General features: G+C 41.3%; 1 protein-coding gene across 4 annotated transcripts in view; it reads left to right on the top strand.

Moving 5' to 3' along the window:
- The window catches only part of ANXA3 (annexin A3), a 91,271-nt gene extending 74,801 nt beyond the window's left edge, over positions 1–16,470 (top strand). For all 4 annotated transcript variants that reach the window (XM_045284315.1, XM_045284313.1, XM_045284314.1 and 1 more), the window contains one exon: positions 16,083–16,470. In XM_045284315.1, coding sequence (XP_045140250.1) covers positions 16,083–16,142 — 60 coding nt within the window. In that variant the 3' untranslated portion in view covers positions 16,143–16,470. The remainder of the gene's footprint in view (positions 1–16,082) is intronic.
- The last annotated feature ends 968 nt before the right edge of the window (positions 16,471–17,438 follow it).

Raw genomic sequence — 17,438 nt, 5'->3', positions numbered from 1 at the left:
CTAATGTTGTCTAGTGAATTCTGACTCAGAGTGACCCCATGGAACAAAGTAGAACAGCTCCCCAGGGTTTCTCCCAGGCTACACATCTTTACAGATGTAGACAGTTCTCATTTTTCTTCCATGGAGTAGCTGGTGGATTCAAACCACCAACCTTGCAGTTAGCAGCCCGATGCTCAACCCACGGTGCCACTGGAGCTCCTTGAGTTTAAAATAGTAACAACAAAATACTCCTTCACAATTGTGGCCATTTTTTAGCTTCAAATTCCAGACACAAAATAGATAGTTGGCTTTTTAAAAAATTGTTGCTGTTGGGTTTACCAGCCCTTAATGTTTCTTCTGTTGTGAGTTGTATAAGTAAGTTTCTTAACTGTTTATTTTATATAGAGCCCCCACCCCTGATGGTGCTTTTCTTATAAAGAAAGAACAAGATGCATTTAAAAAGATATCTTTAATTTTCCGTCTGAAATATTTCTTAGTTTAGTTTTTCTTAATTTCCTCTGTTACATAAAAGAGAAAATGGCTCTGTAATTTGAAATTCTTTTTAGTTCTTGTGTTAGGCTGGTTGACTGGAGAAACAAATTCAGTAATACTCATCGATGTGTAAGAAAGAGCTTTATATCGAGACATAATTGTATATCAGGAAACCATCCCAGCCCAGTCCAACACATGTCCGTAAGTCCCTTACTAGTCCATAAGTTAAGGTGACCAGATTTAAAGCGGGGGGTGGGTGGGTTTCTTGATTAAAAATTTGGTCTATATGGACCAAATAGACCATTCCGTAGCTTGTCGTGCATTCTTTCCAAAAATCGGGACTTTTTTAAAACGCTAAAAATCGGGACTGTCCCGCCAAAAGTGGACGTCTGGTCACCTTACCATAATCCCTCTTCAGACTCATGCAGCTACTTGCAATGACGCCAAATGCAGGAACATCACTGGCCAGTGGGTGGTGGGTGCAAAGTCCCATGGATCCAATGGCAGTGGCTCTGGCAGCATTCAGGGTCTGCCAACAGGACAGTGAAGGCAGAGAGAAAAGGGGAGGTTCCCAGGGCCCTCCTTATGAGAAGGCCAAGCCTGCAAGAAGTCTGTGACCTAGTTGACAGGTTAAATACCACCCCTACACTTTTTAAATATTTCCAAGTTGACATGAAATTATGTAACTACCACAGTTCCATCATAAGGCGCTTTCTCATTCTTCTTAGCAGCCACGTTTCCTTCCTTATTTGAGTATTTGTACCTGACACGTGACCAGATTGTTTCCAGTTTGTCAGTATACACACACGATGTCGTGGGCACAGGGTAGCTGAGGGATAAATGTTCAAAAGCAGAGTTGCTGAGACAGATGTAAATACATTTGTAGTTTTGATAAATAGTACCAGTATTTTGTATTTCCATGAAGAATGTATGAATACCTCCTTCACAATAGTCTTGGTACGCAGGGTGCTTACAGCCTGTTAGGCAAGGCAGTGACTCAATGTAGGTTCGTTTTTTGCTTGTTTTATTGGAATGTATCATGGCGCTGATTCTATTGAGGACAGTAATTTGGCCCCATTCAAACTGGTTGAGGTTGGTAGCTAGGCACCATCTGGTTCTTCTGATCTCACAGTAGATGAGACGGTGGCTACTGTAGATTTGTTTCTTCTCTGCCTGCTTGGTCACCTTTTTACTCTTATGCTTCTGGCAACTTCAGACCCATAGTTTGTCTGAAAGACTGCTCAAGCCTTTAAGACCCAGGTGCTACTCATTTCACCAGGATTCAAATCCTGATGTTTTGTGAACAGTTAGAAAAATTGACTGAATTGCTCCACACAACTATGGTCCTGAGGCTTAAATCCTCCCCCCCACCCCCCGCCCCCGTCTGCCCCCAACCACCACCACCAATTTTTTTGGAGGAATATCTGTATTTGTATCTTCAATGAATATATGCCTGTACCCACATGTATTTTCACATGCACCTGTACATACTTCTAAGGAGCCCTGGTGGCACTTTTTAGGCATTAGGCTGCTAACCTGTAAGATTGGAGGTCCCTCTTGAGAGGAAGACGAAGCTATATATTCCTGTAGAGATTTATAGTCTTGGAGACCTAAGGAGCCGTCCTGCTCTGTCTGACAGAATCACAGTAGGTCAGAGCCTACTGACCCTACAGCCTACTGACAGTGGGTTTTGCTTTCATTTCGGTAGCTACCTCTCTCTGGTCTGCCAGAGTATACATCGATAGGTAGACCTACCCATATGCCATTTCACCTATTCTATCCATATATTGCAGCTCATGGTTGCAGCCGTCATAATTCCTACAGGAATATGACAGCTAGAAAACCATAAAAAGCCTGTCTCCAAAACTGCCTGCCTATCTTCCATGGATTTAATTATTCCACCTCAGCTTCCCAGATCACGCGTGACAGTCTCCAACAAATGCATTAGGAGGGCCTTAGTCCAAGGTGGTTCTCCAGCTCAAAGTGGGAGCAGTTGTTATGTGAAGTGAAGTGGTGCAAACGGCTGCTCGGGCCACACTGGTTAGACAAAAGCATGGAGCCTGACACGGGCGCTGCAGACCTCCCACCTGCTGCACTCGTGAGTGTTTTTCCAAACGTAGGTCATGCACCCGAGGGAATGTCTTGATAAAGTCAAGCATCAGACACAAGCCCAGATGTGCAGATAAGCAGAACTGATGTGTCTCAGATCGCTGAACTGGAGAGAAGGTGGTGGTGGTGGTGGTGGGGGGTGCCACCTAGGAGGTATGACTTGGAGGTTGATCCAGAATAAAGTGGGGAGCCAGGATCCAGAGTGCATGTATCTGGGAGGTTCAGAGCCAGGCATGGAGGCTATGCTGTTCAATGCTCCATTGCTGACTGGTGGGCTCATTTAAATACCATGTGGATCCTGGCAGTAACCCTCGGAAGCCCCTAAGAAACGAGTGTGGGCTGGTGTGAAAGTGCCACGTGAGCCAGTGGCCACTAGAGAGCCTTGGCTTGGTACCCCAGCCTCATCCAGAACAAGTGGAATGGTCACTCTGGCCCTGCTCATCATGGAGGCCACCATCACCAAGGATCAAATGTTGGTTTGGGACTTTCTGCCACATCTTGAGAAAGTTCCTGGTTGTTGTTGTTGTTATTGTTAGGTGCTCTCCAGATCTGACTCATAGTGACCTTATACAACAGAACAAAACATCACTCGGTCCTGCAAGCCATCCTCGCAATTATGTTTTAACCCATTGTCGGAGTCATCCTGTTGAGGGTTTTCCATCTTGAGTGTCCAACTCTCTTGTTGAAGGTCTTCCTCTTTTCTGCTGTCCCTCCACTTTACCAAGCACGATGTCCTTTTCCAAGGCCTGGTCTATCCTGACAGTGCGTTCAAAGTAGATGAGATGAAGTCTTGCCGTCCTTGGCTCTAAAGAGCATCTGGCTGTACTTCTTCCAAGACAGATCTGTTTGTTCTTGTGGCAGTTCATGGTATTTTCAACATTCTTCCCAAGCACCATATTCCATCCAAATGCAACGATTCTTCTGCGATCTCCCTTATTCAGTTTCACATGCATAAGAGGAGACTGAAAAGCCCATGCTTTGGGTCAGGTGCCCCTTAGTCCTCAAATTAATCTCACTGTTTTTCAACATGTTAACGAGGTCTTGTGCAGCAGATTTACCCAGTGCAATGCGCTGTTTGATTTCTTGCCTACTGCTTCCATGGACATTGATTGTGGATCCAAGCTAGACAAAATCCTTGACAACTTCATTCCTTTCTCCAATTACATGATACTGCCTATTGACCCAGTTGTGAGGATTTTAAAGTTTTCTTTGCATTAAGTTGTCATCAATACTGCAAACTGCAATCCTTGACTTTCATCAGCAAATGCTTCAAGTCCTCCTTACTATCAGTAAGCAAAGTTTTGTCATCTATCTATAACAGGTTAATAACCTTTCCTCTGATCCTAATGCTCTATTCTTCTTCATATACTATAGCTCTCTGATGACCTGCTCAGCATGCAGTTTGAACAAGTATGTTGAGAGGATATATCCCCGGTGCACACCTGTCCTGGTGCTAAACCATGGCGTTATGTCTGCACAACTTCCTCTTGATCAATGTACAGGCTCCACATGAGCACAATGTGGTGTTCAGGAATTTCCATTCTTCTCAAGCCTATCTATAGTTTGTGATGGTCCACACAGTCAAATGCTGTCGCATAGTTAACTAAACGCCTTTCTGGTATTCTTTCCTTGAGCAAATATCCATCTGACATCAGCAATGATATCACTTGTTCTAGTTCCTTTTATGAATCCAGCCTGAATCTCTGGTAGTTCCTTGTCAATGTACTGCTGCAACTGTTGCTGGACAATCTTGAGCTAAATTGTACTTGCATGTGATATTAATGGTATTGTTTTACTCTTTGAGCATTCTGTTGGTTCAACTTTCTTAGAAATGGGCACAAATGCTTATCTCTTCCAGTCAGTTGACCAAGTAACTGTCTTCCAAATTTCTTTGCATAGGTGAGTGAGTGTTCCTAGTGCTTCACCCGCTTGTTGAAATATTTCAATTGATAGCTCATAAATTCCTGGAGCCGCATTGTGGCTAATGCTTTCACTGCAGCTTCAAGTTCTTCCCTCGGTACCATTGGTTCTTGCTTATACACCACCTCTTAAAATGGTTGAATGCCCACTAGTTCTTTTAGGTACAGTGACTCTGTGTATTCTTTCCATCTTCTTTTGATGTTTCTGTATCATTCAATATTATGCCCCTTAAGCCTTTCTATGCTGCAACGCGAGGTTTGATTTTTTTTCTTGAGTTCCTTCCGTTTGAAATATGCTTTTGTGTTTTCCCATCAATTGCTCATATGCAAACGGATGAAAATTAAATGAAGTCCACAGAGACAAAATATGACCTTGAGTATATTCGAACTGAATTTCTAATATCTCAAGGCCAGATTTGATGCATTTAACACTAGTGACAGAAGACTGATGATCTGTGGCGTGACATCAAGAACCCAGACATGAAGAAAGCAAAAGGCCATTCAAAGGGTAAGAAAGAAAGTAGATATCAAAGTGTGTGTCTGAAGAGATTGTAAAACTTGCCCTCAATCATAGAGCAGTTAAGGCAAATGGAAGAACTGATGATGTCAAATAACTGAATAGACAATTCCAAAGTGCATCTTGAGTAGACCAAGTATAATGAAATGTGCAAAGACCTAGAGTTAGAAACCCAAAGGGGAAGAACATTTACCCATAGAATCTTTTAATATTGCAACTTGAGGCTTGAATTTCTTTTTCTTTCCTTCTTTCAGCTTGAGGTATTGTAAGCATACTCTTCCCTTTGAGCTCCAGCTCTTTGCACATTTATTCCAATACTTCTGTTGCCTTCTCAGCTGCCCTGTTGTATTCAGCTCTTTTAATTCATTTTTTCTTGTATTTGCTTTGGTTTCTCTATGAGTAAGTTTTAGTGTCTCTTCCAACATCTTCTTTGATCTTTCTTTCTTATCTTTTAGTGACCTTATGCTTCCTTATGTATGTTCTTGATGTCATCCCAGACTCGCCAAGTCTTCTCTCATTAGTATCCAGTTCACCAAATCTGTTCTTGAGGTGTGCTCAACATTAAGGTAGGATATACTCAAGGCCATATTTTGGCTCTCAAGGACTTGTTTTAATTTTCCTTAGCTTCAACCTATACTTACATATGAGCAATCGATAGTCTGTTCCACAGTCAGCCCCTGGCCTGGTTTTCGCTGCTGATTCTGAGCTTCTCCGTTGTCTCTTCTCACAGAGGTAGTGAATTTGATTCTTGTGTAGTCCAGCTAGCAAATTCCTTACTTTTGTTGTTGACAAAAGATACTTGCAATGAAGAAGTTGTCGGTCTTGCAAAATTCTATCCTGTGATCTCCAGCCTTTGTATCTATCACCAAGACTATATTTTCCCACTACTGCCCTTTCCTCTTGGCTTCCAATTTTCACATTCCAGTTGCCAATAACTATCAATACATCTAGATCACATGTTAGATCAATTTCAAAAGGAAGAAGCTATTAGAAGTCTTCAGTTTCTTCATTATTGACTTTACTGTTTGATGTGTAAATTTGAATAATAGTTGTATTAACCAGACTTCTTTGTACATAGACGTAATCCTATCACAGTCAGCATTGAACTTCAGTACATGTCTTGAAATGTTCTTTTTTAACAATGAATGTGAGAATGCAATGTCATTCTTCATCCCCAGCATAGGAAACCATATAATTTTCTGATTCAAAATGGCCAATACCATTCTATTTCAGCTCATTAATGTCTAGGACATTGATCTTCATGCATTTTATTTCATGTTTGATGATTTCCAATTTCCCTAGATTCATAGTTCATACATTACACATTATATTTTTTATGGATTTTTGCAGCTGTTTCTTTTCATTTTGAGTCATGCCTCATCAACAAATAAGGTCCCAAAGGCTTATTTTATAGTCCGTCTTAGTCTAGGTGTTCTGCTGAAATCATTCACCTTGAGTGACCTTGCTGGTATTTGAAATACCTGTGACATAGATTTTAGCATCACAGCAATGTCACATCATAGTGTGACAAACTGATAGGCAGGTGATGGGTTCCTGTCACAAATAGTTTTGAATGAATAAACGTAGCTCAGTTAACTAGAACTACTCAGAAAAATTAACCTAAGTGGTTGTTCTTATGCAAAACGATTCCAGAACGAGAGGTTCATATAAACCCATGAATTGAAACAAGAACTTACTCACAAAGGAAACTGAGATTTGCTCTCGGGCTTGGCACAGATTTGGTCCACTGAACACACTCAATTCTATTTGAATGGATCCGCATTACAGTAGCTTCCATCATCAGAGGAACGTTCAATAGCTTTAACCATGTTGTACTCACTAAGGCAGCAACTAGACTCATTCATGTATGAAGATTGTCAGTAACAAGGATGGGACACAAAGAGGGCCTTTGGCTCACCCGCAGCAAACAGAACACTACGTTAACAAGAAGCTCTCTGTCCCCCAATGATCCGGATAATTGAGGCTTATTATATTAGAAAACACTTCTGCGTATTTTGATATAAAGAAAAAAAAACCCATGGCTGAGTTTCATTTCTAGCTTGGAACAAGATGAGGTCTCATCATTTCTGCCGCCTAACTGACATTGTTGAGTACTTTTGTTACGGGTTTGCTGGTGATGAGAACGAGGATCTTCCAGGTGGTTAAATTCCATTCCTCCAGGGGCGGAGATGCCTTTTGGATGTGCTTCTGTCCTTTGGTTCTTCCTTTTCCTTCCTTCTTTTTTGGCTGGGTGTGTTGTTCTGGGCAGAGTAGAGAAGCAAATCCAAAGAGACTCGTGTGTATTAGAAAGAGGTTTATAAAGAAGAGCAGTTGAATATTGAGAAAATGTCCCAGCCCAGTCCAGATCAAGTCCATAAGTCTATTATTAGCCCACATGTTCGATACCAATCTGTAAAGTCCTCTTCAAATTCACGCAATGATGCTGTATGCAGGAGGATCAGAAGCTAGTGGGTTGGAAATCTTGTGAATCCAGCGGCGTGGTAATATCTCAGCACTAGTGGGGGTCTCTACCAGGCTTCTCCAGCTTCAGAGCTCTGTTCGCATCAGGGTAGATCCATACGGCTTCTCCTCAGGGATCTTTCGCAGGGAGTGAGCAGAGACAGAGTCTCCAAGGGAGTCAGTAGGGAGTTGATCTCCCACCTCCCAGGAGGAAATCCAGGAATTCCCAGAATTCTCAGGAGAAGGCCATGCCCACACAGAGGCCCCATTGGCTATTATCCAGATGGCAAGACTATACCCCTTCACTCTCAATCCTATCAAGTCTCAAATTGACACCAGATTATGTAACTACCACACCTGGCATTTGCCTGTTCAAGTGTTGATTTGTGGGGAAGAGGAGGAGGAGGAGGAGGAGGAGGAGAAGAAAACAAGTGGAAAAATGTGTTTCTCTAACAACTCAGTAGAGTCGTAATAGAAAGTTTTAATAAAACTATATTTAGAGTTTTCTGATCAACAAATTAAATACTTACCCAAAAAATAACTAGCATAATTGCAGGCTCTAGAACACCATCCTCAATGAACTCATGATTTATGTGAGCACTTGAGGTCGGCATACATAAAACAATTGGAGGAGAATAACATTAAGCAACCTATCATTCGATACTAGAATTTAGAGAACAGCAGTTCCATTATTGAAAATGGTGTGTACCAGTACAGTGACTTCCCATGGCTCTCCTACACCTTAACTGAACAAAAATCCTTATAATGTAATTATCAGTTTCACTCCAAAAGTAACACACGCTGACATGGAGTAACATGTGATGTTTGTCAGTTTGTCATACTGTGGTAGCCTGCTTGTTGCTGTGGTAATGGAAACTGTGCCACCAATATTTCAAATATCAGCTTCCATAGTAGACAGGTTTCAATAAAGCTTTCACCGTAAGGCAGACAAGCAGAAATGGTATGTCAGCCTATTTATAAAAACTGGCCCGTAAGAACTTTAGGAATAGCGCTGGAACATTGTCTGGTGCTGTGCTGAACGATGAGCTCATCGAGTTGGGAAAGACTCAAGTATGAAGAAGAGCTTCCTGTTCAACGTAGTCAACCTTGACGCCATACATAGAGCAAAACTTCCCAGATCTGCATTTTCTGATGCGATAGAACTCAGTGAGAAAACAAAACCAGCGGCAAACATCCATTGATAACTGGACCGTGAACTGTACAAATTACGAATGTAGGAAAATAGAAAGTAAAAAGTTAAATGGAATGCATAAAGATTTATATCCTACCTGAAAAGGACTGATCCTGTGGCTCAATCATATGGTCCACTGTTCCAGGAGTGAATAGAAAGAGTGTTTCAAAAAGTGGGTGAAGGGAGACGTCGGACAGGGCAAGCTATGACAAAATAACAATTTATAAACTATCAAGGGCTCATGAGGGAAGGGGGAGCGGGGAGAGAGGGGAAAAATGAGGACCTAATGCCGGGGGTTTAAGTGGAGAGGAAATGTTTTGAGAATGATGAGGCCAATGAATGTACAAATGTGCTTTACACAATTGATGTGTGTATGGATTATGATAAGAGTTGGATGAGCCCCTAATAAAATGATTTAAAAAAGAGAGAGAGTGTGTTGCATTCCTTGAATACAATTCCCTCGGCGATAGGGTCATATCCCCACACCAAAAAAGGAATCCTATCAATGCAACTATTATTCAAATTCATACCCCAAACACGAATGCTAAAACAGAGAAATGGAAGAGGTTTCCAACATTTTCTGTCTGAAATTGATCAAACATGTAGTAAAGATGCATTGAGAATTACTGATGATTAGAATGCAAGATTTGGAAACAAGGACCGGTAATTATTACCTATGATATTAATTATAATTATACATCAGAAACTATGACGTTGGCGATAAAAATTATACTATGGATTACATGAGAGAAATTTGCAAGACCACTAACTTGTACACTGGGAATATCATTTTTCAACAGTATAAATAGAAACTGTACATGTGGACCTCACCAGGTAGAATACTGGAACAAACTTGACTATATGTGTCAAAAGTGATCGGGAGAAAGTTTAATGCCAGCAGTCAGAGCAAACTGCAGCCTGATTGGACAACAGACCCAAATCGCTCGTTTACAAGTTCAAAATGAAGCTGAAGAAAATTAAGACAAGTCCTCTAGAGACAAGGTATAACCTTGAGTATATTTTACAGGAATTTACAGACTAGCTCAAGAATCGATTTGACTCACTGAACACTGGTGACCCAAGACCAGACACGTAGTGGAATGATATCAAAGGCGCTGCACAGGAAGAAGTCATGAAAGACAGGAAAGGAAGAAAAGCCCAAAATGGATGTCAGAGGAGACGTTAACATCTGCTCTTGAATGTAGAGTAGTTAAAGCAAATGGAGGGCTTGCTGAAGAAAAGGCGCTGAAGGGAAGTTCAAGAAGACAAAATAAAGTATCATGGTGAAATGTGCAAAAACCTGGAGGTCACAAACCAAACGGTAGGAACCCACTCGGAATTTCCCAAGCTAAAGGAACGGAAGATAAAAGTCAAGTCTCATGTTGCAGTAATGAGGGATTTTTTATGGAGCCCAGGTGGCACAGTGGGTTAAGCATTGGGCTGCCGATCCCATGATTGGCGGGTCAAACTCACCAGTGGCTCGGAGGGAGAAAAATGAAATGTTTTGTTCCCATAAAGATGTACAGCCTCAGAAACCCTATGAAGCAGTTCTGCTCCATCCCATACGGTTACTGTGAGTTGGAATGGGCTCAATGGCAGGGAGTTTATAGGCAAAATATTGAACAATACAGGAAGCATCCACCAGAAGATGGAAGGAACACAGAGTAACTGGACCAGGAATTGGTCCATGTCTAGGCTAAGAAGTTGGAAGGACGGAAATACCTGGCCAACTGACTGGAGTAGTTCAAATTCCAGCCCATTCCCAAGAAAAGTGATTCAACAGAACATGGAAATGATGGAACAGTATCACTATTATTACATGCAAGTAAATTTTTATAAAGGTAATTTTAAAACAATTGCAGCACTACATCCTTATTGGATTGCCAGGAACTCGGGCCAGATTGAGAAGAGAGATGTGAATGAGGGCTATCACTACGGATGTCAGATGGATCTTGACTGAAAGCAGAGAATACATGAAAGAGATTTGCCTGTGTTGTATTGACCATGCAAAGCTGTTTGTGGAGATACTAACTGATGATGGAAAACATCGCAAAGAATAGAAGTGAAAGAACATTTCGTTGTGATCATGTAAACCTATGCATAGGGTTTACCTATACCAAGAGGCAGTCTTTTGAACAGAGCGAGGGGACAAGGCGTGGTTAGAAACCTGAAAAGGTGTGCATTAGGGCTTATTTTTTCACCAAACTAATTCAAAACATATGCTGAACAAATCATCTCCCCCTTTGGACTGTCCACGAGTAGCACTGCATCTGATTGGAGATCTGCGGATGGCAACCTTGTGAGCTGAAAGTGACGCGAATGTGAAGCACCGACCCAATGGATTAGACATTATGGACTACACCTCAAGGAAGAAAGCAAAACGGTCACAACTGGACCAATGAGCAACATCACGATACACACAGAAAATGCTGAAGTTGTCAAAGGTTCCATTTGACTGGTAGCTACAAGGAATACCTATGGAAGCAGAAATAAAAGTTGCATTTGGCAAGTCTGCTGCAAAAGACCCCTTAAAGTGTTCAAAACAAACATGTCACCCACCCTGAAGATTCAGATGCACCCGACCGAGATGAGGCATTTTCCTTCCCCTCGTGTGCACACCAAAGCTGAACAGGAACGGGGAAAATTGATGCTTTCTTTGCTGGTGAGAGTATGAAATGTTCCACGGACTGCCAGGAGAATGAACTCATTTACCTTGTAAGAAGTATTCTTACCTTGTAAGAATGCTCCCTTAGAAAAGAGAATGGAGGGATCAATCCTCGGAGAAGGACATCATGCTTGGTGAAGTAGGTGGGCAGCTGAAAGAAAGCTTTGAGAACAGGGGATTTGTACTTCATTTATTCAATAAAAAATGTACTAGGTTTAGGACTACATTTATAAGCCAAAAAATTAGAAATAAATATGGAGTATTCCCACACAAGGAAATATAAAAGGGAAAAACCTTTTGGGGAAGAAACATAATGAAAATTGAGACTGAAGGTACCAGATCTTGCAGGATCCTTTTGTCCATGGCTAAGGATGTTCTCTTTAACCTAAGAACCTGGGAAGCAGCTGGTGGTTTTGAACTGCCCACCTTTCCGTTAGCAGCCCACAACACCCATAACCATTATACCGCCAGGCCTCCTCCATAACTTATGGCTAGTGGTAATGCAAAGGGAGGAGAGAGGAAGGGGTCCAGAGATTTAAAGCTGCAGGGGCTTAGTGTGTTATCTGTGATCTTGAATTTTAGACCCAAGAGAGATTTCGAGGATGAATAGCAGGTTTCTACCTTGGGAAGCAGACAACAGTGCCATTCCCTGCAAGATCAGGTTTTTAGTATTTTTCTGTTTGGAGAGTGAGTTTAGTTTTGCTTGATGTTCAGTTTGAGATGTCTTTGAAACAATTTGGTAGAGATTGCAGTTAGGCATATGAAATATATTTTGAAGATTAATCATCAAATTGCATCCTTGGACAAGGGGAACATGTAGATGAGAAGAGAAAAATAGCTTTACATTGGAATTTAGGAATCCCTATCAATTAAAGACTGGAGAGAAAAGCGGGGCCAATAAAACATAGCGAGGATGCCAGAAAGGAAGGCAGAAAGACCGGGGCTGCACGGGAGGACAGCTGGGAAGGGAAGTGCAAGTTTCACTGAGGGCCAGAGCAACAGTGTGTTACACCCTGCTGACAGAAGGCCCAGAGAAGGGCTACAAGCAGTTGTTGGGTTGATGGAACTGTGGGCACTGGACATACTGTTCAGGTGTCCTGGTGTGTGATGGCGGTGCATCAAGCTGCTAACGGCAAGGCCAGCAGTTTGAAACCATCTGTGGGAGAAAAATGAGGTTTTCTATTCCCTTAAGAATGACAGTCTTAGAAACCCATCAGGAGCAGTTCTACCCTGTCCTATAGGGTTGTAATGACAGTCTTCGAAACCCATTAGGAGCAGTTCTACCCTGTCCTATAGCGTTGCAATGGCAGTGAGTTTGGTTTGGGGTTTGAACTTGCTGTACAAAAAAAAGAAAAAGTACTCCGTACCTGAGAAAGTGTGGACTAAGAACTCGAGAGTCAAGAAAACCAGCGACAAGAGGTGAAAGCTGACCGATGAATCCCTTGCGATCAGAGTCAAGGATGTGGATAGCCATGTTATCAGACAGAGAGCAATGTAAAGTTGATGGTGGCAGGTGTAGTTAAGGTTAAAATGTAATAGCTTATCGTTTGATCTCCTTTTGGACCCATTTTAAAGTTGTTTTACTTAAAAAACAATGTGAAGGGGAAATACATGTGGATTAAGCCTTTGGTGAATCCCCGTTGTTCATAGACCAGGGATGTAAACAGCCTTGCTATCATGCAGAGTGCATTAGAAAGTGGATTACTGCAGATGCGGTTGAAATTTAGCACCTTATGATTTGATGTCCCTTATGATCCATTTTAAATTGTTCTAGTTTTTAATATTTTTCTGCCTTCTTGTCAATTAAGGTTTATATCTGTTTCATTTTATTATCGTTGTTAGTTTTGTGTTGTTTAAAAATGTTTTCCTGTATGTGAAATCCAGGATAGGTAGATCTATAGAGACAATAACTGGATGTATGGTGTCTTGAGATTATGATGGGGGAAGTTGAGGGAAAATAGGGAGCTAACAACAGTGAGTACAAGAAAGAAGAAAATGTTCCAAAATGGATTATAGTGACGATTGTACAACCCTTTTTAATATAATTGAGCTATTGAATTATATTGCATATTGTATGTAAATAAAACTTTTAAAAAACCCGATAGAAATATTTTCTTGATACAAATTAATATGATCTTATTGTTAACTGCCTTTGGGTTAGCGCTGGCTCTTGGCAGACCCATGCACAATGGAAACATTGCCTAGTCTTACGACATTCTCATGATTGTTATTTAATTAGACCATCGCAAAACACAGGGTGTTCATTGACTGAATTTTTCATCAATAGGCCTCCAGGCCTTTCTTTCTCCTCTTGGTCGAGATGATCTACATCATAGCAGCATGCAAGCTTCTGTGTATAAGATTCTGTGCAGAACTATGCATAAGGTTCATTGACCAGGGATTGAACTCAGGGTCTCCCACAGGGAATGTAAGAATTCTACCATTCTCCCAATCCTAGCACTTCCTCCAATGAGCTCGTTAGGAAGCTGTAAGTTAAAATATATCAACTTTTTAGTGCGATCACCATTTCTAAAGTGCCATGTCAATAGAATAGGTATATTTGTAGAAGGTAGAAAGGGCTAGAGGTAGGAGAAACGGACAAATGTCTGTTTACTGCCTACCACACATCAGATTTTCCATAAGTTCCGGGTTAGGCTAGTTGGAGGTATTTTCTGTACTGAGTTAAAACTCCTAATGATTGCTCACAACTCTTCTCAGAAGTGGCTTCTGATGCAAAGCTGAAGTAGTGTAGATTTGCCAGCATATGACAGAGCGAGATTTGGGAGAACGAACTGAAGAAGAACTAAAACTTATAGATGACAGAATAATTATTAATGCCTGTTGTCCTTAGGAAACCTAGTGGCATAGTGGTTACGCATTGGGCTGCTAACCACAAGGTCAGCAGTTTGAAACTATCAACCGCTCTTCTGGAGAAAGATGATACTGTCTACTCCCATATAGAGTGACAGACTCAGAAACCAAGAGAGGGGCAGTCCTATCCCATCCTACATAGAATCAAGTCGGAATCAACTCGGGGTCATGAGTTTTAGTAGGCCTTCTGGTGAAAATCATGTTCCACCTCTTGGCTAATAACTTACTTCATTCATTTCTATACATCAGCACATGCTCCAATACTTCCCCAGCACACCTTTCCCCAAGGAAAATGTAGTCGTTAGAACTGCTCACTGCCTGTGTTCCCTTGAAGAAAATAATGTGTTCAAATCATTGACCGGAAAGCTGATCTGCTCTGTAAACCTTTGCCCAATTCACCTACACACACAAAATTTAATAATATTGTCGGGATTGTAGATAATGCATTTTGAAAGTCAAAATTCATCTTCAACGAAGTCTTTTGCAAAGTAAACATGATATTTTTATCATTTCAACCTCAACTTCATGTGGGATGAAAGAAAAAAAAATCAGGCTTTCTATTCCCATCAGGAGTTACATTCTTGGAAACCCACACGGACATTTCTCCCCTGTCTTACAGGGTCACTATGAGTCGGAATCAGCTGTACGGTAGTGAGTTTGGTTTGGCTTAGTGGCTTCCTTTCTGGAGCATGATCTGTTGGGCTAGCCGAGGGGAGAGGCACTCAGAGACATGCTCTCTGGGGTGTAAAATGCCGTTCTTTCTAAAACGGAGTTGTATGGGGTGGTTTCCCGGGGCCGGCTCCGCAAGGTTTGACGTCTACCTCTGCCACTTACTCTCTGCATGATCTCACCTCACGTTTCATCATGACTTGTGGGATGTGTTGCATGAAGTCATGATAAGGATTAAAGTAGTTAATACCCATTTCAAACTCATAGCAAGCCAATTCTGACTCACGGTGACCCCACCCATTTCACAGAAAAACTCTTCCTAGGAGTTTTCAGTCATTGCCTGTAAATCTTAGATCACCTCATAGATATCAGGCTGGACTATAAGTTGCCAGCCCTTTTCTCTGCAGTACCACTGGATGGATTTGAACTCTTAATAGCTAAGAGCAAATAATTTGTGCCATCTTGAAGGACAAATGTTTGATAAACATTAGCTATTATTAGAACTATCATTCTTGTAACGTTTTGTTTTAAAATATATTGTGAAAGTGAGGTATTCTTAGTTTTTAAAACCCCAGGCGAAATTTAGTTACTTTGGAAAGAAGATGCCGGGCTGGAACATCATCACACTCAGTGAGTGAATATAATGAGTTGTCTACCATCCATCTATCGGTTTGACATGCTGTAATGTCATGCATATTGATATGATGCTGAAAGCTATTCCATCAATATTTCTAATGCCTAGTGTTGAGCATGGTAGACAGGTTTCAGCAGAACTTCCAGACTAAGGTCGACAAGGGAGAAAAGCCAGGAGTCATCTTCTGAAAATTAGCCAATAAAAAACTGTGGAGCACTACAGAGTCCTGTCCAACCTAGTGCTAAAAGAGGAGCCCCCTAGCTTAGAAGGCACACAAAATAAACAGTCACCACAACCACAGGCTCCAGCACCACCAAGTGATTGTGAGATAATGCAGCATCAAACAACGTGCATTCTGTTGCCAAGGGGTCACCATGAGCCAGAGCTCATTCATTGGCCATTGACAATGTACCTAGATGTCAGACTTACAGAGGCTTTTAACTAATACATTTACCAGTACAGATCACAAATCTCACCTAGAAGGGAAGACCCAAATGCGGTGGGAGTTATTCATGTATGGCCCTCATTCTTAATGCTGTGTCTGTTCTTCTCTACATTGGCTCTGTCCTTCGCAGTCGGACACGTCTGGGGACTATGGAATCACACTCGCGAAAATCTGCGGGGGAGATGACTGACCCAAGAAGATAGTCCCTGCCTCCACACTGGACTTTTGTCCAGCAGCTTCGCTTACTTCTTTCTCAGAGTACTGGAAAGCACCCCACGCCATGTTCTCCTAACAGCAATTTACCGTGTCCGATAACCACAACAGCAAGTAAACTTGTAGAGCACCTCGTTTATAATGTAGTCGTTTCTAAGTGAAGTTGTAAAATACTATTAAAGTTTTGCTAATATTCCCCAACTGATGTTTCTGCCCAAGAAGTGAGAATCTTTGTAGGATTCTAAAACATGAAATGTAGTAAAATACAATAAATACAATAAAGTAGTTTCTCTTGCTAAAGATCACTCATCTGTCTTTATCATTGTTTGGTGCCTAATGCGGAACTACTGATGCTATTTTAAAACATGTTTCTGTTATGAAAGCTGTTGCACCTTCAATTTATCCAGTACCTTTTTAATCATGTTCTCCATGAAGAAAGGAATAAGCAGTAAGATGTTTGTGACTTTTGCCTGCTTTTTCTAGTTGTGACTGAGCCAGCAGTGGTAACACATAGTACGTTATTTCAACCCTCACCAAACATCTGCTGAACTATGAGTCTAACCATTTCCTTTCTGAACGGCAAGCCTGAATTGTCCTCATTTCATGCTAAATACTACTTTCCCAGAAGGATCCTTTAGAACAAAATCTTTTGGGTTTGCTCTTTCTCTAAAATAAACTTGTGAAACCATGCATTTTCAAGAAGTCTTCTTGTTATCTTAGAAATAAATCCTGATGTGAAATATCTTGATAGAAAATACATAGGCAAAAAAAAATACCAATGGAGGTTATTAATCTGGACTAGACTAAAAGTGGCCATGCTGCAATAATCAGATGTAAATCTAAGGGCTTTTGTCACTGTAATCCCCTGGCAAAAACTTATGAGACTTTGAGGAAGGAAAAGAAGTCAGTCTGACTCTCAGAATTCACACTCACTGCCATCCGGTCCATTCTGAGGCAGTGACCAAAGTGTGTGGGCATAAAGCACAGGGGTGTAGAATCCACCACACCTGGGGGCGACTCCCTGCCCTATCACTTACTAGCTGCATAAACCTGGCTAAAGCAGCCTAAATCTCAGTCTTCTCCTCTGTAAAATGGTTATGGTTATATACCCTCCTCCTGCGAGGGGTTTTTTTTTTTTAATTATTTTATTGGGGGCTCATACAATTCTTATCACACTCCATACATACATCCATTGTGTCAAGCACATATGTACATTTGTTGCCCTCATCATTCTCAAAACATTTGCCTTCTACTTTAGCCCTTAATATCAGTT

The sequence above is a fragment of the Echinops telfairi genome, unplaced genomic scaffold (assembly GCF_000313985.2).
Source record: "Echinops telfairi isolate 266 unplaced genomic scaffold, ASM31398v2 ScPeMD7_7468;HRSCAF=8506_0, whole genome shotgun sequence".
NCBI classification, from domain to species: Eukaryota; Metazoa; Chordata; class Mammalia; order Afrosoricida; family Tenrecidae; genus Echinops; species Echinops telfairi.
The sequence above is the reverse complement of the archived record's forward strand: the minus strand, read 5'-3'. Positions and strand labels throughout refer to the sequence as shown.